This window comes from Vipera ursinii, assembly GCF_947247035.1.
Source record: "Vipera ursinii genome assembly, chromosome: 7".
NCBI lineage: Eukaryota > Metazoa > Chordata > Lepidosauria > Squamata > Viperidae > Vipera > Vipera ursinii.
The window spans coordinates 71,472,628-71,499,121 of record NC_139521.1 but is presented as its reverse complement, the minus strand read 5'-3'; the positions used below and the strand labels follow the sequence as shown (position 1 = coordinate 71,499,121).

Below are 26,494 nucleotides of genomic sequence, written 5' to 3'. Positions count from 1 at the left end.
GCAGGCAGGCAGGCAGGCAGGCAGACAGACTGACAGACAGATAGAGCCAGTGGTGAGATTCAGACAGTTCGCACCACTTCAGCAGAACAGGTAGCTAATTTTTTGGTTTTTGTTGCCCAGGCCCAGAACAGACTTCCAAAAGCGGCACCCACACAGAGAACTGGTTGTTCACCTATTTGAATCCCACCACTGGATAGATAGATAGATGATAGATAGATAGATAGATAGATAGATAGATAGATAGATAGATAGATAGATAGATGATAGATAGATTGATAGATAGATAGATAGATAGATAGATAGATAGACAGACAGACAGACAGACAGACAGACAGACAGACAGACAGACAGACAGACAGACAGATACATAAAGATGAAAGAGAGAGAGAGATGATAAATAGATGATAGGTAGATAGGTGGATAGGACAGACAGATAAATGACTGATAGATTGAAAGAGATTATATCTATCTATCTATCTATCTATCTATCTATCTATCTATCTATCTATCTATCCGTCTATCCATCTATCTATCTATCTATCTATCTATCTATCTATCTATCTATCTATCTATCTATCCATCTATCTATCTATCCATCTATCTATCATTTATCTATATTAACAAAGCACAGAGACATCCATGCAAATGGCTATTAAAGTACAAGTATTGGAGCTTCTGTAAAACCATCATAAATATTACGGACTCCAAATAGGCCATCGCTGATAGCTGAATGACTCTTTCAAGAGCAGCTGTGTCCATTCCCTTTTTGGCCATCTCTCCAAGTCATGACTGAATAAACATCGATCGTCTTCTTCAGAATCAACTGACAGATTTCCCAAGCCTATTCCCTCGAGTCAGTGTACAAGGCCAGGGGTCTTGTTGGTGGTTTCCAAGCCAGGAATCACTTGAGAGGCTAAAAATGGATATCACTGGAACTGTTCTGTCTCTGCCTACGTGAGTCCTTCTTATGCTCACAAGGGGAAGCCCCTCTTCCAAGAAACAGGCAGGAACCGCAAGAAAAAAACGCCAACCCCTTTTATTCTCACAGACCTGAGTCAATGTCCAAGGCCAGTGGTGGCAAAACTCTGGCACGCGTGCCAGAGGCGGCACTCAGAGCCCTCTCTGTGGGCACCCAGGCTGCCACCAGAAGCAGCTCGTGTAGGTCCATTAGGCCACCAAGGCGGCCCGAGGCGGGGCCAAGGTGCATCAGGTGCATGAGGGAAACAGGCTCCATGCGCGGGCCAAGGGCAAGATCTGCAAGGGGGCCAAGATGACCAGCAGCGACCTGCTCTCCAACCGCAAGCAAAAACAGATGGGACGGAGTAGGCGTATCCGGCGGGCTGCATCGCGTGCTTCCCCCCTCCCCTACTCCGCCTGCTGCTGGAGGGCTGGCCCGGTATTGACAGCAGACTGCGGAGCCCCAGAGTACGCAGGTTGAGGGGCTGGCAGGCTATGGCTGCTGATGGACACCGTTGGCCCCCATGCGCTTGCTGGCCTCTGTGTGTGGCGGCTGATGGTATCAGGCACCAGCCTACCGGTCCCCTGCCTCGCCTTGCCCTGCCCTGCGGCAATGGCACCCCCATCCTGCCCCCTGCCTCACCCCGCAGGAAAAACTCAAAGAAGCAGTGCAAGATCAGAAGAGGTGGAGAGAACCTGGCCCATAGAATCGCCAGCAGTCAGACATGGCTGAATGGATAGCATCATTATCATTATCATCATCAACAGCAACAACAGCAACATCATCATTGTGGGCGCTCCATCATCGGAAATTTTTAAGAAGCGACTAGATATTCACCTGTCTGAGACAGTATAGGTTCTCCTGCTTGGGCAGGGGGCTGGACTAGAAGACCTCCAAGGTCCCTTCCAGCTCTATTCTATTCTATTCTATTCTATTCTATTCTATTCTATTCTATTCTATTCTATTCCATTCCATTCCATTCTATTCTATTCTATTAATTCTACTCTACTTTACTCTATTCTATTCTAATTTCTATTCTATTTCACATTTTCTATTCTATTCTATTCTATTCTATTCTATTCTATTCTATTCTATTCTATTGAACATTTTCAATTCTATTCTATTCTATTCTAATTGCTATTCTATTCTATTCTGTTCTATTCTACTTTATTCTATTCTAGTCTATTCTATTGCACATTTTCAATTCAATTCTATTCTATTCTAATTGCTATTCTATTCTATTCTATTCTATTCTATTCTATTCTATTCTATTCTGTTCTGTTCTATTCTATTCTACTTTATTCTATTCTAGTCTATTCTATTGCACATTTTCTATTCTATTCTATTCTATTCTATTGCACATTTTCAATTCTATTCAATTCTAGTCTATTCTAATTGCTATTCTATTCTAAGTTCTATTCTATTCTATTCTATTCTATTCTATTCTATTCTATTCTATTCTATTCTATTCTATTAATTTCTATTGTCCTATCCTATCCTATCCTATCCTATCCTATCCTATCCTATCCTATCCTATCCTATCCTATCCTATCCTATCCTATCCTATCCTATCCTGTTGTGATTCCTCTCTGGTTTGTCCAGCAAGCTTGAGAGGAAGTCTCCCAAATCAATAGGGTCCCCAACCCACACAGGAGTTTAGTCTTAGCCATCAATCCTAACCTCTTGCCCTGGAAAGGAATGCCCTTGAAATCACCCACCTCTTAATGACATTCATTTCCCTCCCGTTCCCACTTCAAAGCCAATTCAAACTGATTTCGTGCACCTTGTTTTTCTGAGACCCAAAGCCAAAAGCCAAGGCAGAACATCGATGGGGACCCCTTGGAGTTTTTCAAAAACTGGGTTTTTTTAGAAGCTGCTGCAATTCAAATAGTCCTCGACTTACAACCATTTGTGCAGTGGCCACTCCAAGTCGCAACAGCACTGGAAAAAGTGGCTTACGACCCTTTCGCACATTTACGACCGTTGCATGCAGCATACCCCGTGGGTCGCCCCGATCAAAATTCAGATGCTTGGCAACTGGCATATATTTACGACAGTTGCAATGTCCCAGGGGTCAGTCATGTGATTCCCCTTTTGCAACCCTCCGACCAACAAGGTCAATGGGGAAGCCTGATTCACTTAACAACCGTGTTATGAGCTTTACAATTGCAGCGATTCGCTGAACGACTGTGACAATAGTGGTCGTCCAATGGTGCAAAATTCACTTGATGACTCTCTTGCTTAGCAATGGACATTTGGGCTGAGCTGTGATCACAAGTCAAGGACTATCTCTATTTATATTTTATTTCAATATCATCCCAGATCTGCACTTCCTAGTTTGAAGGTCTCCTGTGTCTAACTAAATTGTGCGGCAACATTTCTAGAGAATCTGTGGATTTCCATGCATTTTTCATACACAGCTTCAGAAGCAGCTACAAATTAGACTTCCTTTGATTTTACATTAAAGCTCCAATCTTCATGAATATTGCAGTTTAAGGCTACCATCTCACAGCTGCCAAACCCCAAGCAGTTACCAGATGGTAGCCGAGCGTGAGATCATTGGCTGCCATCTAATGATTGTTGGCAACTCAGATCCGGTAGCTCTGAATCAATCAATCAATTAATTCAAAGTCCGGAACTCAGTTAACTGACTCAGGCAGGCAAAACCAGTTTTTTCTGTATAATTCATGGCCTCTTTTCCATGAATGCATCTGGGTAACGTTCAGCTTGGAGTCCTGTGACCAACGCAGACCGCCGCTCGGCCGGAGAACAAACCGGTTCTTCCTGCCACATCACATTTTTCTTTTAAAGGCCAAGCAAAGGGCTATTTATTTAATCTACTCTCTGAGTTTCTGGGTCCGTCATACTGACGGGATGGTTACCGAGTTGACAGATATTAAGTTCTTCATGGAACAACCATTAGGAACGGAAGCTATTAGAAGTATAGGCAGTTCCCCGATTTATAACCTGAATTTTCATTGCTAAGCAAGGAAGTTGTTAAGTGACTTATGCCTGATTTTATGACTTAAATGAATCTCGGCAGTTGTTAAGTGAATCACAGGGTTATTCAACAAACCCGGCTACCTCCAGTGACTTTGTTTGTCAGAAGCCATCTGGAAAGGTTATAAATGATAATCCCCAATCCCAGGATGCTGCAACCTGTGTAAATACATTCAATTTACCAAGGACTTGAATTTTGATCATGCTTCTACGGCGATGCTGTGCGAGGACTGGTTGCAAGTCACTTTTTTCAGTGTCATAACTTCAAATGGTCACTAAATGAAGGGTAGTAAGTCGATAAAGGGATTACAAGTGGTCCTTCATTCATGACCAATTGCTTAGTGACCATTCAAAGCTATGATGGAGCCCAATGGATGGAATTGATGATTTATGGATCTGAGGAGTAAAAAAAAAAGATTAAAGTGTGGGGGGGAAAGAGTAAGAGCACAACTACTCAAGAGAAAGAAGGGTGTAAGTAATGATCCTAATTTTTTTTGTTCTTTCTGTAGCCTTTTGTCTTGTTTTCTTTTATAATAATAATTTATTTATTTTTTATTTATTTATTTTAATTCCATTTATATCCCGCCCTTCTCCAAAGACTCAGGGCGGCTTACAAGCTTAGCAGTAGCTAAGTAGCTAATAAGTAAATAATAATAATAATAATAATAATAATAATAATAATAATAATAATAATAATAATAATAATAAAAATAATAATAATAATAATAATAATAATAATAATAATAATAATAATAATAATAATAATAAGAAGAAGAAGAAGAAGAAGAAGAAGAAGAAGAAGAAGAAGAAGAAGAAGAAGAAGAAGAAGAAGAAGAAGAAGAAGTTGGAAGGGACCTTGGAGGTCATCTAGTCGAACCCCCTGCTCAGGCAGGAAACCCTATACCATTTCAGGCAAATGGCTGTCCTGTCTCTTCTTAAAAACCTCCTCCAATGTTGAAGCATTCACCACCTCTGGAGGCAGGTTGTTCCACTGGTTAATTGTTCTCACTGTCAGGAAGTTTCTCCTTAGTTCTAAGTTGCTTCTCTCCTTGACTAGTTTCCATCCATTGCTTCTTGTCCTGCTTTCAGGTGCTTTGGAGAATAGCTTGGCTCCCTCTTCTTTGGGGCAGCCCCTGAGATATTGGAACGCTGCTATCATGTCACCCCTCACTCTTCTCCTCGCCAAACTACACATACCCAATTCCAGCAACCGTTCTTTGTATGTTTTAGCCTCCAGTACCCCAATCATCTTTGTTGCTCTTCTCTGTACCCTTTCTAGAGTCTCGACATCTTTTTTACATCGTGGTGACCAAAACTGGATGCAGTATTCCAGGTGTGGCCTTACCAAAGCATTGTAAAGTGGTATTAGTACTTCACTTGATCTTGATTCTATCCCTCTGTTAATGCAGCCTAGCACTGTGTTGGCTTTTTTGGCCGCTGCAGCACACGGCTGCCTCATATTGAAGTGATTGTCTACTAGGACTCCGAGATTCCTCTCACAGTTACTTATTCTAATCTTTTCCTTAGTTTTTATATTTTTGTTGTATTCAAAATTCTAGTAAAAATAAAAAAAGAGGAAGAGAGGAAAGAAATGGAAAGAGGGAAGGAAGGAAGGAAGGAAGGAAGGAAGGAAGGAAGGAAGGAAGGAAGGAAGGAAGGAAGGAAGATAGCCCTTTATCTTTTTTTCCTTTAATCCTATCCTATGGACATGCAAAAGAACTCTTCCTCAATAAATCACAGCTGAGTGAAAATGTGGCCCTGAAAATTAAAAAAAACCATTACTCAACTTTGCTTCAGCAGAACATGAGTCTAGGGTGGTCCACTGGAGACCCATCAACCCTTGATGCCTAGACTAGACCATGAGAACTAACAGCAGGAAGCAGGAGCTCAGAATCATGAACTCACTCTGCACTCCATTGGGTAGTCCCCTTTAGAATCTGGTAGATTCCTGCAAATGAGTAACTCCCCTGCTATTCATTCATCCTCCACCCCCACCCCCAATGAGTTGCTTTTCTCAGAGGCAGAAAGGTGTGTGTTCACAGCATCCTGGTATGAGCAATAGGCAAACTCTCTCTGCGGCGTCTTTTGGGAATGGTGGAAACTGTCATGAACATCGTTACTCATCCAGGTGGTGTCATTTGCATAGCACATTCATTGAAACTAGGGGTGGGTGCAGGAAAGTTCGCAGTTCACATCTTGCCAAGCTGGCACCAGCAGCCGAAGTATGAATCAGCTGAAAGTAAAATTAGGATCCAGTGTGGTTTCCCAGACCCACAAAAAAATGAGATCCAAAGCAAAAGGAGGCTGATGAACGGCCCAAGCTGAAAGCAATCTTGTTCCCAGGCATAACCAAGGATTCATCTTGGGTGGAAAATAGTCTTCCTAAGCAAGGATTTTGGACTGTTTTTAAGATATTTAATTTAATAGCTGGAACAGTAAAGTGTATAATGGGCCAGAACACACAGTTGTAGTTGCTTGATTGGAGAGTGCGGGCTCCCAAGTGAGGCAATCTGTGTTATGATTGGTTGCTGGATATAAAAGGGGAGTTTCCCTTTTTCCCGCCTTTTTGTTCTGTGCGCTCTGTAAGCTTTCTGTGATTTACCTCATGAGGTGGTAATGTGCCTGACTATCTTGTTTGCTGATATAAATATAAATGTAAAATATATTTATTTATATAAAAAATACAAGTTTGTGTCAACATCTCTGACTCCATTTGAACTGCGGCTGTATAATTCCGACAGGCTGGCTGCAGATGTTACACGAAGCAATCAAATGTTAGAAAATGCCTTCATACACCTCATATATTGGTTTGGGTTGCCCATTGATGATTCTGAAAGTGCTGGCTTCTGCATGAGGCAATCTATGTTATGATTGGTTGCTGGGTATAAAAGGGGAGTTTTCCTTTTTCCCGCCTTTTTCTTCTGTGCATTCTGTAAGCTTTCTGTGATTTACCTCATGATGTAGTGATGTGCCTGACTGTCTTGTTTGATGATATAAATATAAATGTAAAATAGATTTTTTTATATAAAACTACGTGTCAGTGTCTCTGACTCAAGTTGGATAACAGCTACATAATTCCCTGACAGTCTGGCTGCAGGTGTTACACAAAACAATCAAATGTTAGAAAATGCCTTCATACCTTCATATTAATGTAAATAAATAAATAAATAAATAAATAAATAAATAAATAAATAAATAAATGTAACTAAATAAATAAATAAATAAATATACGTATTGCTTTGGGTTGCCCACTGATGATTCTGAAAGGACTCTATGAACTTTATGAATTTTATGAACACAGGTGATCCTCGACTTACAATCTTTTGTTTAGCGACTTTTCAAGTTATGATGACACTGAAAAAAGTGACTTATGACCGTTTATCACACATAACGACCACTGAAGCATCCCTGTGCTCATGTGATCAAAATTTGGACGGTTGGCAACTGGTTCATATTTATGACAGTTGTGGTGTCCGGGATCACATGATCACCTTTTGTGACTTTTTGACAAGCAAAGTCAAAAGGGAAGTCAGATCCACTTAACAACCATGCTACAAACATAACAACCCGCAGTGATTCACTTAACTGTGACAAGAAAGTTTACAAAATGGGGCAAAACTCACTTATGAATTTTCTTGCTTAGCAACAGACATTTTGGGCTGCGTTATGGTCATAAGTCAAGGACTACCTAGCACGCCTTCCAAGTACATCACAGAGGTGGTCGGGAAGCTATGTTGGAGCAGCATAGATGTGCTATGTCCCTGTCTGGCATTAAAGGGAGCCCAACCATGTTTAGTTTTCCCAAGATCAGCCAAGGTTGTCTTGGTTTATGAAAGGACAATAGATGGAATAAACAGCTGGAACCATATTTGTGATTGGGAAACTGATCGAAGGGATTAAGATCAGGTTGCCGATAAAATCAGTGGATGAGATTTGCTCCTGAGCAGGCAGAACATCCGCAGGGAAAAAAAAGCTGTGTATGTGTGTGTGAAAAGGGTGGGGACAAAGATCTGATTTCATATGGAAAATATGAAGCCAAAATGAGAAAGCAATAATTCAGACCAGAACTTTATGGACAAAACGTTGGAATGAGAAGGTTATGGAGAACAGCAACACAGTTGTGATACAAGCATTCTTCTACGTATCACAGGTATGAAAAAGTGGGAATCTTATGAGTCCACATCATAAATCCAGCGGAGATCCTGCTGCATGATTAAACCTGAAAAATCAAGCCAACTGTGGGTGATGCTGTACAGGTCGTCCTCAACTTACAACAGTTCATTTAGTGACCATTTGAAGTCACGTCAACAAAAAAAAGTGAATTATGACCATTTTTCACACTTATGACCATTGCAGCATCCCCATGGTCACGTGATCAAAATTTGGATGCTTGGCAACTGGTCCATACTTATGACGGTTGCAGTACCCTGGGCAGTGGTGGGATTCAAATATGTGAACAACCGGTTCTCTGTGTGGATGCTGCTTCCGGAAGTCCATTCTGGACCTGGGCAGCAAAAACTTAGCTACCGGTTCTGCCGAACTGGTGGGAACCGGCTGCATCCCACCACTGACCCTGGGGTCTCGTGATCACCTTTTCTAACCTTTTGACAAGCAAAGTCATCATAATCATAATAGTAAAGTTGGAAGGGACCTTGGAGGTCATCTAGTCCAACCCCCTGCTCAGACAGGAAACCCTATACCATTTCAGATAAATGGCTGTCCAGTCTCTTCTTAAAAACTTCCAGTGTTGGAGCATTTACAGCTTCTGGAGGCAGGTTGTTCAATGGGGAAAGTCAATGGGGAAACCAGATTCACTTAATAACCATGTTACTAACTTAACAGCTGCGGTGATTCACTTAACAACTGCGGCAAGAAAGGTCATAAAATGGCACAAAATTCAGTTAACAAATGCCTCACTTAGCAAGAGACTGAGGTTGTAAGTCCAGGAGTACCTGAACTGGATTTCCTCCTCGTTGCCAGAAGAGTGGGGCAGATGAGGTCTCCTAACGGCCTCCACAGATGTTTTCGAGTAAAGAAGAAGTATGTTTGGGGCCAACTGCCCTAAAGCTTCTCACCTGATGCTTGAGTAACAAAATGGAGAGACTGAGAGAAATTGCAAACATTTTCTTTGAGACACACTGGTTCTGAAAAACCTGGAGGTGTGTTCCAGCTGGCCTTGGAAGAGTTAAAAAAAAAACTACCAGTACAGGCAGTCCTCGACCTATCACCACAATTGAACCTAAAATTTCTGTTCTTAAGTAAGACATTTGTTAAGTGAATTTTGTCCCATTTTACGACCTTTCACACCACAGTTATTAAGTGAATCACTGTAGTTGTTAATGACACGGTTGTTCTTCCTCTCCTGCTAAAATCTAGGTTCGTGCAAAATGCTGGCAGGTTTAAGGAGGCAGAGAAAATCCGATGTGTACTTAAAGATAAGCAAGCCTTAATTTATACGGTAGATCTACATGACTTACCACAGGGGTCCTCAACTTGGCCGCTTTAAGACTTGTGGACGTCAACTCCCAGAATTCCCCAGCGAGCATGGCTGGCTGAGGAATTCTGGGAGTTGACGTCCACAAGTCTTAAAGCGGTCAAGTTTGAGGACCCCTGACCTACCACTACTAATAGAATGCCTAATTCGATCACTGTTGTTGGTCGCTAACTTGTGGAGAAATATGACTGGGCCAGTTGTTTGGATGGGGGCCCGATACATCTTGCCTGGAAGATAATTCTCATGCAGCCACGCCAGGATTAGCATTATCTAAGCATTTCCATCTCACCGCAGAGCTGAACAGCTGCAAAGTCAAAAGACTGCCAGAGAATTCCCAGCATATAGACCATATTTCTGTTTAAATCCTTCCGGCTTTCTTCCAGTCCTCGCCAATTCAGAAGGCAGTTTACAAAGTACTTAATGCGGTAGGTTGGGGCGAAGTGACCTCTCTTGATTTTTCTCTGCAGCAGGTTGACAGTTCAAAATCCCCATTGGCGAAGAGCAAACCGGCAGCGGCCCCATGTGGCACCATAATGCATTTTCCCAAGTGCACGTGGCCCACGGTGGAAGCTGTGGTTTGACAGCCTCAGTCAGTTTTAGGGAAAGAATAGAATAGAATAGAATAGAATAGAATAGAATAGAATAGAATAGAATAGAATAGAATAGAATAGAATAGAATAGAATAGAATAGAATAGAATAGAATCTGGAAGGGACCTTGGTGGTCTTCTAGTCCAGCCCCCTGCTCAAGCAGGAGAACCTATACCATTTCAGACAAGTGACTCTCCAGTCTCTTATTTAAAATCTCCAGCAATGGAGCGCTCACGATTTCTGGTGGCAAGCTGTTCCATTGTTAATTGTCCTCACTGTTAGAAGTTTCTCCTTAATTCCAGGTTGCTTCTCTCCTTGATTCGTTTCCAACCATTGTTTCTCGTCCTGCCTTCTGGCGCTTTGGAGAATAATTTGACCCCCTCTTGCTTTTGGCAGCCCCTCAAATACTGGAATACTGCTGTCATGTCATCTCTATTTTGTCTTTAGACTACCCAAACCCAAGTCCCGCAGCCGTTCTTCATATGTTTTAGCCTCCAGGCCTTTGATCATCTTAGCTGCTCTTCTCTGAACTTTTTCCAAAGTCTTAACATCTTTTTTTTTTGTAGTATGGTGACCAGACCATCTTATTTGTCTCTTGAGAAACCTATATGCGGGTCAAGAAGCAACAGTGAGAACTGGACACGGAACCACTGATTGGTTCAAAATTGGGAAAGGAGTCCAGCAAGGCTGTATACTGTCGCCCTGCCTATTTAACTTATATGCAGAGCACATCATGAGAAAGGCAGGGCTAGATGAATCAAAAGTTGGAATTAAGATTGCCGGAAGAAATATCAACAACCTAAGATACGCAGATGATACCACTCTAATGGCAGAAAGTGAAGAAGAACTAAAGAGCCTCTTGTTGCAGGTGAAGAAGGAGAGTGCAAAACTTGGGTTGAAACTTAACATTAAGAAAACCAAGATCATGGCATCTGGCCCTCTCAATTCCTGGCAAATAGATGGGGAAGAAATGGAGGTAGTGACAGATTTTATTTTCCTGGGCTCCAAGATCACTGCAGATGGGGACTGTAGCCAAGAAATTAAAAGACGTTTGCTCCTGGGGAGGAAAGCCATGGCAAATCTAGACAGCACACTAAAAAGCAGAGACATCACCCTGTCAACAAAAGTGCATATAGTCAAGGCTGTGGTCTTCCCAGTTGCAATGTATGGCAGTGAAAGTTGGACCATAAGAAAGGCTGAGAGCCAAAGAATTGAGGCCTTTGAACTGTGGTGCTGGAGAAGACTCCTGCGAGTCCCTTGGACTGCAAGGCGATCAAACCGGTCAGTCCTAGAGGAGATCAATCCTGACTGCTCTTTAGAACGCCAGATCCTGAAGCTAAAACTCAAGTACTTTGGCCACCTAATGAGAAGGACTCACTGGAGAAGAGCCTAATGCTGGGAAAGATCGAGGGCAGTAGAAGAAGGGGACGACACAGAATGAGGTGGCTGGATGGAGTCACTGAAGCAGTAGGCGTGTGCTTAAATGGACTCCAGAAGATGGTAGAGGACAGGAAGGCCTGGAGGAATGTTGTCCATAGGGTTGCGATGGGTCGGACACGACTTCGCAGCTAACAACAACAATGGTGACCAAGATTGGTTGCAGTATTCCAGGTGTGGTCTTACTAGGGTTATATAAAGCAGTACTAATACTTTGCGTGATCTTGATTCTATGCCTCTGTTTATACAGCCCAATTCTGTGCAGGACTCGCCAAGAAGCACGTGGGAGACAGCTGTTGTGTCACAAAAAGCACAGGAATTGGAAAAAAAGGAGTTTCCTAAATGTGGAGTTTCCTAACCCAATGGAACCTATATATCTCTATAAGCTGGTGCTTCTGGCCATGATTTGGAAATAACTGCAAATTCTTTGCTGGCAAAAAAAAACCCAAAAACTTTTTAGAAAGCATGCAGTAACTTTTTTAAAAAACAGTGGGTAGTTATTTAAGAATACAAGTTGTCCCCAACTTAACAAAAGTTCATTTAGTCACCGTTCAAAGTTAACAAGGGCGCTGGAAAAAGTGACTTGTGACTGTTTTTCATACTTACGACCGTCGCAGCATCCCCAGGGTCACGTGATCAAATTTCGGACACTTGGCAACAACCTCATATTTATGACGGTTGCCGTGTACCAAGATCACGTGATCCCCTTTTGCAACCTTCTGACAAGCAGTCAGTGGGGGGAAGCCAGATTCACTTTACAACCAGTTGTTACTAACTTAACAAATGCAGTAATTCACTTAACAACTGTGGCAAGAAAGATTGTAAAAAGGGCAAGATTCATTTAAAAACTGTCTTGCTTGGCCATAGAAATTTTGGGCTCAACTGGGGTCATAAGTTGAGGACTACCTATACTAGTAGCTATTTGCTATATACCCTGGTGATATGTGGCTGAGGTATTATAAAAATCTAATGCAATTTTGTTCCAAACAGGAAACTGAGATGCAGTATCAAATCTAATGGAAAGGCCTCTGCAGCTGAGAACCCACTACCGATTGAATCCATAACTCGGTTTTCGGCTGCACAGGCCTTCCAGAAAGGCCTCTGACTGCGAAATCCAGGCTGAAGCTCCATTCTCAGCTGCAGAATGAAGCTGCTCCTTTGGCCACAATAGAAGTGGACCGGCAAGACAAGGCACGTGTGGATCCATGGGAGGTCTGGCTACAATGGTAAGCTCCACCCCCCACCCTAGCTTGATTTTTAGTCATGCGCCTCGCCCCAAAACTAGGGCTTGTTTTTGGGTAGGGCTTATAGAGGAATGCGGTGGCTCAGTGGGTTAGGACACTGAGCTTGTCGATCAGAAGGTCGGCAGTTTGAATCCTGAGTGCCGCATAACAGAGTGAGCGCCTGTTACTCGTCCCAGCTTCTGCCAACCTAGCAGTTCGAAAGGACGTAAAAAAAAATGCAAGTAGAAAAATAGGGACCACTACAGTGAGAAGGTAACAGCGTTCCGTGCGCCTTTGACGTCTAGTTATGCTGGCCACATGACCACGGAGACGTCCTCGGACAAGTGCTGGCTCTTCGGCGTTGAAACGGAGATGAGCACCGGCCCCTAGAGTCGGAAACGACTAGCACGCATGTGCGGGGGAACCTTTACCTTTACCCAATGCAGGCTTCAATATAGAATATATTTTGGAAATATGAGCACAAAATATCACTAATTTGTTTTTAAAGTTCTCCAATCTTAGCATTTTTAAAAGGAAAAGCAGCAGAAATCCAGCTTGGATCCTAAGAATTATATTGACAAATGATTAAGATTTATTTATATGATTTAACGATACAGAAATGCATTATTTTCGATCTTTATTTCAGAAAAAAAAAGTTTCCAAGATGATCAATCATTGTACAACTTTGGAGGCTAAAAACCTGGACTCGTTTGATTCTACCTAAAGACACCATGTAAGAATAAATCTATTTCAGCGGACTACAGAATTTGATGCTTTGCACTTTTAAAACGTGAAATGGTATAGACAATAATAAGTTAAATCACAGCTCCTTTCCAGTACGTATTTCTCTGAGAATATAAAATGGGTCCAAGTGTTTAAAAAGAACAACTCCAAGCTTAATACTTAGCAATATGTTAAAATAGATAAACATGAAGCAAGAAAGCGGGAGAAGGGCGGTATATAAATATAATAAATTTAAACTTAAATAAAAATTGGCTGCAGACAGTTACATATCTTGGACCAGGTTTATCCAATCTTGCAACTTTAAGACCTGTGGACTTCAACTCCCGGAAGTTGCAAGATTCTGGTCACCTCTGCCTTAGCTTAGACTAGGGGTCTTCAAACTTGGCCCTTTTATGACTTGTGGACTTCAACTCCCAGAATTCCTCAGTCAGGCATGCTGGCTGAGGAATTCTGGGAGTTGAAGTCCACAAGCCATAAAAGGGTCAAGTTTGAAGACCCCTGGCTTAGACCAATCCAAGATAGAGAACACTAAAAAAAAAACCCATGCATTTTGGGGCAACGCAGGAATGATTAAATAGTCCTAATTTAGGTAATTCTGTTTGGCACCCCTGTAACTTTTGATGCATAGCTTGGCATGGCTTTCCAAGTGAAGGAAAAAGCAAGTTTGAATTAAAGGAGAAGTTATAAATGCTTTTACTTTGGCCATTTTATTCTACCGAAGGAAGTTAATAGACTATCCTTGAAAATGAGGGGTGGGGGGATTGCCCTGGGAACAGTTGGATTCAGGGTAAAAAATTCTTAATCACTTGACACAAGCAGTGCTAAACCACCACAATGCGACTTGTGTTCCTTTTGAACATGTATGCAACACGACAACACTTATAGAAAAGAATGAATGGCTGCTTTCATCGCTTACTCGACACTTGTATCCACGCCCCAAGGAAATGCTTCTGCTTTAAAATAATCTGTTTCTGATTATCTATAATTCATCTGTAACAGCCTTTTGCTAACTTACATCAAGCTACAAAAAATTGTTTCGCTGTTACTCAATGATACAATTGTGGGTCAAATGCAAGCTTGGAAATTTATCCCCAGCTTATAAGTGGGGAGTAGCTGCCCTATTATCAACCCACAGGAATACAGATGATTAAAAAATTAAAATAAGAGATGATTCATTATGTGATAAAATCTGACATATCCTTCAAGTTTTGCTAATTACAGAGACATCAATACATTTAACGAAGTATTTCATTCATGCTATAAGAAGAATGTGATGGTTGTTCACAGAAGTCCCCTCTTTTTGGCAATTTTTGGCAACAAATGTCCGTGCCCAGCAAAGGCTTCTCCTAAGGAACCTGCACACACAGCAAACAGAAAACCAGACCCTAGCAGTATTTAACTGTATAATATAGTTAAACCTGGTTAAGCAAAATCAGCATTGGTAAAATGAATAAATGATCCAAATGCTGGGAATACTCGGCTTCAGTTAAGATTTCTGGAAGTGCTATAATGTACTCAAAAATTCTTGGACCTGCAAAATAAGAGTGAAAGTAGCAGTTTAATAGACAAGCTAAATAAAAATGGGAGCTATATGGGAGTATATCTGAGAATATACTGAATATGCACAGTTAAGGATCCATAAATATGGTGACCAGAAAATTTATTCGATAAATCTTAATTTACCCTGGGTTTGTTAGATGAATCTGCTCTCAGAAGCACTAACAAGGGTATTTGCTTAATTAGTGGTGGCGTTTAAGGATGTTATGCCAACTGGTATCTTTAAAGGTAAAGGTAAAGTTTCCCCCGCACATGCGTGCTAGTCGTTTCCGACTCTAGGGGCCGGTGCTCATCTCCGTTTCAAAGCCGAAGAGCCAGCGCTTGTCCGAGGACGTCTCCGTGGTCATGTGGCGGGCATGACTAGACGCCAAAGGCGCACGGAACGCTGTTACCTTCCCACCGGAGTGGTCCCTATTTTTCTACTTGCATTTTTATGTGCTTTTGAACTGCTAGGTTGGCAGAAGCTGGGACGAGTAACAGGCGCTCACTCTGTTACGCGGCACTCGGGATTCGACCCGCCAAACTGCCGACCTTCCGATCGACAAGCTCAGCGTCCTAACCCACTGAGCCACCGCGTCCCTTACTGGTATCTTAGGACACTGTATGAACAATGTCCTAAAGCAGTGTTTGTCAAACTTAGCAACTTTAAAACATGTGGACTTCCAACGCCCAGAATTCTCCAGCCGGCATGGAGATTTCAATAGACACATAAAAGGAGAGAGGTCTTGATCATTAACAGAGTCACTTGGAAACATAAAAACTAGTAGTCTCTGATTAAGTTTTACCTTCTCAATCATATTTTCATGTTTGTCTCTGTTGCTTTTGAAATCTTCATTTACATCCAGCGTTAGAACGGGTACTTTTTGCAAGTAGTCAAACTCTGTTCTGTAAACAACAAAACTGCAATTTGAATTGGAAGCCTAAGGTAGACAATTTCATTCAGAAATATGTAGAAACCTTACAGCACCTGTTCTGAAGTAAGCCCCATTATACCCTTTGCTAATATGTCTATAAAAGCCAGAATTGTCGAGGCCTAGAATTCCTAATAACCACGTTAATTACAGCAATAAACAGTGATAAAAGAGCTTTTAAAATTAGTAATGAAATCGGATATATTTTTAGAAATGGAAAGTCTCTAGCGATTTCCACTGGCTCAGATATTTCAACTAGCAGTTATTTATCAAACAGATTTATGTGACCATAAATCGGACAATCATTTGTCTGAAATGGTGTCGGGTTTCCTGCTTGTGCAGTGGGTTGGACTAGAAAACCTCCAAGGTCCCTTCCAACTGTTATTCTGAGATTAGACCACCTAATTCACATATTCACCTGGCTCTTTTGAGCTATCTGGTCTGGACTGAGGGGTTTAATGTTTTTAAATTATGATTTTAATTTTTGGGGGCTAGACTTAATTTAATTTTAATTTTATATTGTATTGTTTTTAAATTTTGCCTTGTAAACCGCCGTGAGTCCTTCGGGAGTAAACCGAATTAATAAATAATAATAAATACGTAAGTATTGCTGAGCCCACGCACCTTGCAAATTTAAAAATCCACAAAATAAAATTCCCCCCACCCCATAACAGCAGCGACTCAATATTTATTGAACAAATTTATAAGGATGCCTAACTGAAATAAAAGTAGTTTAAAAGTTTTGATCAAAAATCTTCCTAGTTCACCAGGGCAGACACAATTTCCAGTGACAGCCTCAATATTTGCTCAGGGCCCAACGTCACTTCTGTTCAAGGAAAAGGTTGGCTGAGCTCTCAAAGCAAAACACTTTTGCGGGAACCCCAGCAGATGTAGCAGAAACAACCAGGGACATAGTCCTCCCAAAGGTGCTTTTTCAAAAGGCAGCTGGACTTTCCGTTTTGCTTTTCATCCAAGAAGCTTCTTCAGCTCTGGACATTCCGGAAGCGAAACGTCTTCAAGGAAAAACCAAGAAAATCCAGTTGCCTTTAAAAAAAAAACAACACCTTTGGGACAACCATGAGCTGGATGACTGAGAATCTCCATAGATAATCAGGGAAATAAAATACTGTAATGTCTTGTGCTGGAGCCAGCTTTCATGTTTGTAATGGAGTTTCTCCAGATATTCTATGGGAATGCCTTGTTCTTCATGTCTTCCGCGGATGTAAATCCTGTCCAAGCATTTCTACAAAAAAAAAAAAAGAAAAGAAAAAGAAAGAAAGAAAAAGGCAAGAATGGAGCAGGATTTTCAGGCGAAAATGAAATAAAGCAAAATGCCGCCTTCTGACAGGAAAAAAAGCAACAACTTTAAAGACCAGTGTTTTAATGCTTATAAAATCAATGAAGTAAGAACAAAAAAAATCTGCAAAGGATTGTACTCTAATGCAGCGGCCCCCAACCTTTTGGGTACTGAGGACCGGTTCTGTGGAGAGAGGTTTTTCCGCAGACTGGAGGGGAGGGGGGTGATTTTGCGTGCTGCCTGCATCCCACGGGTGGGGCTTTGCGGTCCGGTTTCTGACATGCCGTGGGGCTGGTGCCGGTCCACGGACCAGGGGTTGGGGACCTTTGTTCTAATGTCCAGTGTATTCATAAAGCTTTATTTCTTACTTCAGGAGTAGCTCGGAGATAAATAATGCCATCCAGTTCAAGGCTTGATCCAAACTGCTGGTTTATCCAGTTGTGCCAGTCTTGATAAATAGTCCATTCCGTTTCATTCATACAATCAGATTCATATAAATTGGATGCAAAGATGTACCTTTCCAGAAACAACAAAAAAAAGGAATTCAATTTAATTTCAATTATGCCAGAATGGGGGAAACATTTTATTTTGGACCTGGAACAAAATATAATTCTGAAAAACAAAATCATCCTCACAGCCAGTTTAGCTGTTGCCAGTCCTTCACTGCCAGTTGCAATTGTGAGATGGGTGGCTACCTAAGTTGATAGAATAAATAAACTGCTATAAAGACAGGATCCTAGCTAAGATCTGGAAACTGCATAAACATTCAAGGGTAGTACTTAAAAGTAATTTATACAGATAGTCCTTGAATGACAACAGTTCATTTAGGGACTGTTCAAAGTTACACTGGAAAAGGTGACTTACGAACGTTTTTCACACTTACGAACGAACAGCAGCAGCATCCCCATGGTCACATGATCAAAATTCAGACACTTGGCAACTGGTTCATATTTATGATGGTTGTACTGTCTCGGGATCACGTGATCCCTTTTGCGACCTTCTGATAAGCCAAGTCAATCAGGGAAGCCAGATTCACTTAACAACCCCTGTGACTAACTTAACAACTGAAATGATTCATTTAACAACGGTGGCAAGAAAGGTCACAAAGTGGGACAAAACTCACTTAACAAATGTCTCACTTAGCAACAGAAATGTTGGGCTCAATTGTGGCCATATGTCAAGGACTACCTGTATATGCACACAGGCTAAATGTATATTTGGCGCACGCTGCCTTCTCCGTAGAAAAAGAACAAGAGATAAGACAGAAGCCAACACCTCAATATTGTCTCTCTCCTATAGTCTAGATCAGTGATGGTGAACCTTTTAGAGACTGAGTGCCCAAACTGCAACCCAAAACCCACTTATGTGTTGTCGGGGGCTGGGTGGGCGTGGCCCATTGGGTGGGCGTGGCTGCGGTGGTAATGGCAGACTGGGTGGGACTAAAAATTTCAATTAATCAATTCCAACTTTGCGAAATCTTTTTTTTCCCACGAGAAGTTAAAATTGATTGATTGAACTTTTTTTTTTTTGCACACGGCGGCGGAGGCCTAAAGCGAAAAGGTTTTATTTTATTTTATTTTTTATTTTAATTCCATTTATATCCCGCCCTTCTCCGAAGACTCAGGGCGGCTTACAAGCTTAGCAGTAGCCTTCATTCTATGTATATGCCTGCTTATTAGGGCTTTTGGGGGCCCCCCCAAGCGGCATTATTACAAAGTCAGCTTAATTGCCCCCAACAATCTGGGTCCTCATTTTACCTACCTCAGAAGGATGGAAGGCTGAGTCAACCTTGAGCCTGGTGGGACTCGAACCTGCACTAATTGCAGGCAGCTGGTGTTACTTAAGGAGGCATTAGCCCACTGCTCCACCAAGGCTCAGTTATAAAACCCAGCTGAAGGCCTAGGACTGGGGCGATGGCGTGCGTGCCCACATAAAGGGCTCTGCGTGCCACCTGTGGCACACGTGCCATAGCTTTGCCGCCATGGGTTTACACATACAGTCCAGCCTTCCCCAAAGTACGTATGTACTCTTCAAAATTCATCTCCCAGAATTCCCTACTTAAAATGGCCATTGCTGAGAATGCTGGAAGCCGAACTTCACATATCTGGAGGTGAATTGTTCTTAACCCAATCTAGTGTCAAGAAACCAATTCCATGATTGAAAAGGGGAAAACGTTTCAATTTTTTCCAAAAATTGAAAGGATGATGAGATGCAAAAGTGAGGGGAGATGACTTAAAAAGACAAGTTGTCAAGAATCACACGGATACCTGTCACTATAAACTGATCGCTCAAAGAAAACCACAGCATTCTCAGCTTCTTTTATTTTCCCTTCAAGAGATTTGAGCTGAGCCCTGATTCTGCTCAGACAGGCGTAGGCTTGAAAAGTAAAAGACCATCTCTCCGGCTTTCCATACATCATCTGAAGAAGGTTTCCACCACTCTTTTGTGAGGCTGTCAGCTCCTGTTTAAACAGTCATCAAAATTACATGAGAATTTAAAAAATGGCTTTGTTTTAATAATAGATTTGCATGTTCTCAAATTCTGGATAGACCCTGAAATTTGAGGGTCCATGTCATAAAACCTATCTAATATTTATTTTATTTATTTATTTAGTTTCGATTTATATACTGCCCTTTTCCCAAAGGACTCAGGGTGGTTTACAGGGCAAATTAAAACAGGGCAATGTACAAATTAAAATAAAATAAAATTAATAGCCCCCAAACAGTTTAAAATTTAAAACCATTAAAACCCCTCAGTCCAGGCCGGCTAAATCAAATAGCCAAGTTTTTAGGTCCCGGTGAAACGAACGAAGGTCGGGGGCGATCCGGAGTTCCACAGGCAGCTGATTCCGTAAGGCAGGCGCGCCCACCGAGAACGCTTTCCCCCTGTGGATCGCCCGCCGGCACTCCCTGACCGGTGGGACCCTGAGGAGGCCCTCCCTGTGGGAGCGCACAGGACGATGGGAAGTGGATGCTGGCAGCAGGTGCTCCCTAAGATAATATGGAATGTAGCCGCATGCAGTATCTTGTTCCTCCTCTGTTTTGTCTCAAAAATCTATTTCCTATTATGCCCAATCCATATAATCAATATTTATCATACCTCACAGTCATCATGGTTGTCCTGAACATTGCACCATTTTGCCACTGGCTCTGGAACAACTTCCCATTCTTCTCGGGCCTTTTTGAGAATATTGACAAAGGTAGATTTGCCTGCGGCTAAGGAAGAGAAGATACTCATCAAACCAGTGAGATTCTGCAGCTGCCTTTAGAGCTCGCTACCAGTTTAAAAAAGGAATAGCTTATTTAATTTCTGTAGCCAGCGATCTCAACCAAGTGACTCTGGGTGGCGAAGAATTCCTAAAACAATTAAAAAGAGTTAAAAAAACAGTACGAAATAAATATATACGGCAGCCGAGAAAATTATAATTGTCACCAAAGCCAAGAACTTAACACTTTTGGGGCCCTAGGCCTGAGAACATAACTAGGTTTTTAAAGCCCTACAAAAGGCCAACAGGGTCAAGGCCATTCTAAGATGGGTTTGAACCAGCTCTATAATGGGATTAAAAATGTGATAAATTCTGAAGAAAAGATATTCAAAAGAGCAGGATCTACAGCAGAGGACAGCATCAGAAATCAACCTTTGTTTAGTACCCCAGGAGAGGCTATTTACATACTGTATACAAGATAGTCCCTTGCATCTACCTATAGCTTGCTTTTCAATTTAACTTAAATTTCAAAGGAGCTGCTAATGCTGACAACAATATAAGCCTTTGTAAGCCTTGCTGGTTCCACTATGTAAACGTTTCCCAAACTTTGACATTCACAGTCAAGCTTGCAAGTGTTACTCTTAGGAAAATGAATGATGCTGTGCAGCTCCTTAGGCTTTAGCATTTTGTTTTAGCAATTTTTTGCCATTATTCTGAGGTTTTGCTTGATAAAAAAATACAGGAAAACAGAAGTTGCCTTCAAGCTTTACATTTTTATTCAGCTAAGGAAAGACGGGCCCAAATGACAGGAAATCCTTGTATTTATTCTGATTACATAAGCAATCCACTCAGCAAAGCTGATACACATAAGACAAAGATTTCACCCAGGAAGTCTGGCACACTGTTAATAAGAAGGGAGAAAGCAGAAGTAGCTAAACATGTTCCCTTTTGGGTGTTTCCCTAAAGATATCATATGTTCTCTGGTGGGTTAAGACATTGGGGGTTTTCCTTGCTGTCCTTTCATAACTCTCCATCCATGACTCTGCAAGCACTCAAAGACAGCAGGGCCATCTGCACATTCACAATTTTCCTGGGCTCCAAGATCACTGCAGATGGGGATTGCAGCCAAGGAATTAAAAGACACTTGCTCCTGGGGAGGAAAGCCATGGCAAATCTAGACAGCACACTAAAAAGCAGAGACATCACCCTGTCCACAAAAGTGCGTATAGTCAAGGCTATGGTCTTCCCAGTTGCAATGTATGGCAGTGAAAGCTGGACCATAAGAAAGGCTGAGTGCCAAAGAATTGAGGCCTTTGAACTCTGGTGCTGGAGAAGACTCCTGCGAGTCCCTTGGACTGCAAGACGATCAAACCGGTCAGTCCTAGAGGAGATCAACCCTGACTGCTCTTTAGAAGGCCAGATCCTGAAGTTGAAACTCAAATCCTTTGGCCACCTAACGAGAAGGAAGGACTCACTGGAGAAGAGCCTCATGCTGGGAAAGATGGAGGGCAAGAGAAGAAGGGGACGACAGAGAATGAGGTGGCTGGATGGAGTCACTGAAGCAGGAGGCCTGAGCTTAAATGGACTCCAGAAGATGGTAGAGGACAGGAAGGCCTGGAGGAACGTTGTCCATGGGGTTGCAATGGGTCGGACACGACTTCGCAACTAACAACAACAATGCTGTCTCCTAATTATATGTGTATGTGTGTGTGTAAAATTATTAAGAGAATAATATATTAATATATATATGTATACATATATACATATATACATATATATATATATATATATGTATACATATATACATATATACATATATATATATATATATATACATATATATATATATATACATATATATATATGTATACATATATATATATATACATATATATATATATATGTATACATATATATACATATATATATATATATATATATATATATATATATATATATATATATATATATATATATATATATATATATATATATATAATATTAAGAATTTTAACTGGGGTTTTATTTTCAGGGATAATTTAATCTTTTAATTCTTTTAACTTTGTATTTTATATTGATGTGATTTTAAAATGCCCTGTAAACCGCCCTGAGTCCTTCGGGAATGGGCGGTATGTAAATCTAATAAAATCTAAATATGTATACACACACACATATATACATACACACACACATATAGAGAGGGGTGTGTGTGTTCCTCCAGGGGTTTTTATTATTATTTATTTATTTATTTATTGATGGGATTTATATCCCGCCCTATCTCCCGAAGGACTCAGGGCGGCTAACAACAAAACATATAATAAGTACAGAAATCAAGATAAAAATAAAATTGAAATCATCTGTGCAATAAATTAAAATTAAAGATTAAAAAATAAATTAAAAATTCTAAATATAATTAATTAAAATGCCTGTCAGTCCAGGTCAGCCTGGTGGAAAAGGGAGTGTTTTGAGGCCGCGGCGAAAGGATTGGAGGTTTTGGGCCATCCGAAGCTCAGGGTTCCATGTTGTAAGCCACCATGAGTCCCCTATGTATGAGCTGGGCGTAACTTAAAACATAGAATAGAATAAAACAGAATGCAGAATAACAACTTTATTGCCACTTTAAACGTACATTGATCGGCGTACGTTAAAAACGAGATTTTGCCGCCTGCAGCTCTCAAAGGCTAACCGCCTCCAATAAACGAGGCGTAAACACGACCCACAGAAAAACATAATAAAAAAATGATAAACCATCACGAGAATAATAACTCAGTGGAAAGAAAGAAAAAAAAAAGAAACGAAACGAAAAGAAACGAAAGCCACCCATCGGCTTCAATTCGCGACTTCCGTTTCCAATGAAGGAAGGAAGTGCAAAATCAGCCGGGCAGACTCGGCGGCGGCGGCTGCTGACTCAAATCGAGAGACGTTGACGCTTTGCAGGGGGTCTTCAAACTCGGCCCTTTTATGACTCGTGGACTTCAACTCCCAGAATTCCTCAGCCAGACACATTGGCTGAGGAATTCTGGGAGTTGAAGTCCACGAGTCATAAAAGGGCCAAGTTTGAAGACCCCAGCTTTAAACATCGACCGAGGAAGCCGCCCTCTGAACGAGCGAGCCGTTTCCCCCGACGGCTTACCTATGTTGCCCTCGATGGCGATCTTCTTCACGCCGCCCCGGCTTCGCTTGGGTGGGGTTGCCATGGAAACGACCGGCCGGTATCCTCAACGGAGCTTTCCCCCCCCCTCAGAAAGCAACGGCAACGCAGGAAGGCCAAAAAAGCGCGGGAACGCACTTCGCCGGCTACGTCAGACGCCGCCGCCGCCGCCGCTTTAATTCTTCCCTCGCCGGCGTTCGAATTTGGCGCGGGAGGGGGAGGGGGTGGTGGTCGATCGAGGTTGCGCAACCAGTGACGTCACGCGAAAGCCCCGCCCGACTTTGGCCCCAGTTTTTCCGCCTTTCCCCGAAAGAGGCTGCCGCCTCTTTCAATCGAGGCTTTGGCTTACGGGGGCCCGAGAGGGTCAGAAAAAGGCGCGGTGTGGCAAGGCGAATGCCCGTCAGCTGGAGAGCGCGGCTTCGAGAGTTAAAGAGACTCGCTCGCCGAGTCGCCGATGCCGGCTTCCAAAGCGAAAGGGAAGCTTGAAGTCGCACGCCGAGAAACGGATTCAGCCGGAAGGGAGGCAGTCGGAGCTCCGAGCGCATCGATCAAATCATGTACTGTGATGAGGTTGCCTGGAACCAGACACGCCTTCCAACCCGGACAAAATTATTTCCCTGCAAAACGGGGAAGTGTTTCTTTTTTTTAAAACCATGATTCTGTCTAAGCCAGGGGTAGGCAACCTCGGCTCTTTTATGACTCATGGACTTCAACTCCCAGAATTCCTGAGTCAGCATAGCTGACTCAGGAATTCTGGGAGTTGAAGTCCATGAGTCATAAAAGAGCCGAGGTTGCCTACCCCTGGCATAGCTGACTCAGGAATTCTGGGAGTTGAAGTCCATGAGTCATAAAAGAGCCGAGGTTGCCTACCCCTGGCATAGCTGACTCAGGAATGCTGGGAGTTGAAGGCCATGAGTCATAAAAGAGCCGAGGTTGCCTACCCCTGGCATAGCTGACTCAGGAATGCTGGGAGTTGAAGTCCATGAGTCATAAAAGAGCCGAGGTTGCCTACCCCTGGCATAGCTGACTCAGGAATTCTGGGAGTTGAAGGCCATGAGTCATAAAAGAGCCGAGGTTGCCTACTCCTGGTCTAGGCCAGGGGTCTTCAAACATGGCCCTTTTATGACTTGTGGACTTCAACTCCCAGAATTCCTCAGCCAGCTGGTCCTGGTCTGCTTGCCTGGATGAGGAATTCTGGGAGTTGAAGTCCACAAGTCATAAAAGGGCCAAGTTTGAAGACCCCTGGCCTAGGCAGCTTTGTGTCCACTGCAAAGAATGGGAGAAACTGCATCTAGTGTGTGTTTTTGTTTCTACCACGTCCAGAGACAACTCAAGCAGCCTGAGCATGTCAATTGCAATTCATGGACTTCCCAGGACAATTTTAAGATATATAAATATATATGGACTTCAAGTCAAAAACAATGCCAAGGTTGAAAAACACTGTGGGATGCTGGCTTCCTTCAGCATGAGACTGTTGCAGGGAAACTGGGTTTGAGTTGAGTTTGTCTCCATCATGTTTCCAAACTGGTCATTATTGATGGTGCGGAATGTAGTATATGGCAGATACCTCTTCTATCTTGCTAAACAGCGTTATCTTAAAGCCTCAAACTGGGATCCTGGAGGAAATAACATTCTGCAATGATACCTTTGATTGTATTAAACAATAATATCTCCAGTGTTTCTCAGCTGTGGCTGAGAACTTTTAAGAGGGGTGGACTTCAACTCCCAGAATTCCCCAGCCAGCATGTCTTGAGAAATGTTGATTTATCTACCTATCCCAGGTCCTTCTCAAGCTCAAAGAGATGGGCAAAAAGGCCAAATCTAATCTGGCTGACTCTGCGACCAATCATCATCATCATAGTATTGCCTAGGAATCCATCTTGTCCTGACCATGGCATTTATAAAATAAAGGAAGGATAAAAATCAAATGTGGAAAACTGCAACTTGGATGAAGAGAGAAGTAAGTGGAAAGGTGTGATAAGGAGGAGGATCTAATGTACTGGCTGAGGAATTCTGGGAGTTGAAGTCCATGAGTCATAAAAGGGCCAAATTTGAAGACCTCTGATCTAATGTGTTTTTTCCCAGAACATGAGCTGAACTGATATTTTTACCTGAACGATTATGTGGGCATGCTTCCCTCTATAAAATTCACCAAAATGTCATCACATAAAACTAGTCCTTGACTTACGACAACAACTGAGTCCAAAATTTCTGATGCTAAGCAAGACAGTTGTTAATTGAGATTTGCCCCATGTTATGATTTTTCTTGCCCCAATTGTTAATTGAATCACTAGAGTTGTTAAGTTAGTAATACAGTTGTTAAATGAGTCTGGTTTCCCGATTGACAGATTTGTCGTAAAGGTGATCACATGACCCTGGGACATTGCAACCATCATAAATATGAACTATTTGCCAAATGTCCAAATTTTGATTATGTGGGGATGCTGCAATAGATGTAAGTGTGAAAAATGGTCATATATATTTTATTTCAGTGTAAATGTCATTTCAACAATCATTGTACAAAGTGATTGTTAAGTCGAGGACTACCTGTAATTAACACTGTTTATATATGTGTGCGTGTATGTCTCTGTGTGTGTTTGTGTCTGTGTGTGAGAGACACCCTTAGCTAATGATTTGGGGAAGGTTTAGGGCAGGGGTCTTCAAACATGGCCCTTTTATGACTTGTGGACTTCAATTCCCAGAATTCCTCAGCCAGTGTGTCTGGCTGTGAAATTCTGGGAGTTGAAGTCCACAAGTCATAAAAAGGCCAAATTTGAAGACCCCTGGTTTAGGGTTTTCTAATGTAGTCACGCATTCAACTCTTATCATCCATCTTTCCAGACTGGAGAACACACCCACAAATATAGTAGAAATCTGTAAAATGTCTTTGATTTTTGGGTGGTCCAGACTCAACCCAAAAAGTGTTGA

The 26,494-nt window shown here is 42.0% G+C and overlaps 1 protein-coding gene across 1 annotated transcript; it reads right to left on the bottom strand.

The window, feature by feature from the left end:
* Window positions 1-13,323: 13,323 nt before the first annotated feature.
* Window positions 13,324-23,994, bottom strand: DCK (deoxycytidine kinase). The gene is made up of 7 exons (XM_083367207.1): window positions 23,549-23,994; window positions 20,310-20,425; window positions 19,478-19,671; window positions 17,579-17,726; window positions 17,041-17,156; window positions 15,788-15,887; window positions 13,324-14,976 (listed from the first exon to the last, which is right to left on the bottom strand). The coding sequence occupies exons 1-7, from the start codon at window positions 23,610-23,612 to the stop codon at window positions 14,950-14,952; spliced, it is 765 nt and encodes a 254-aa protein (XP_083223333.1). The 5' UTR covers window positions 23,613-23,994; the 3' UTR covers window positions 13,324-14,949.
* Window positions 23,995-26,494: the final 2,500 nt, after the last annotated feature.

What these genes read in the sequence shown, in the direction of transcription:
- DCK (XM_083367207.1), bottom strand. Translation starts at nt 23,612, where the DNA reads ATGGCAACCCCACCCAAGCGAAGCCGGGGCGGCGTGAAGAAGATCGCC. An exon ending in CTCCAGCACAAGACATTACA is followed by an intron (nt 15,888 to 17,040) that starts GTATTTTATTTC and finishes TGTTGTTTACAG; the next exon opens with AACAGAGTTTGACTACTTGC. An exon ending in ATGAAAATATGATTGAGAAG is followed by an intron (nt 14,977 to 15,787) that starts GTAAAACTTAAT and finishes CTTATTTTGCAG; the next exon opens with GTCCAAGAATTTTTGAGTAC.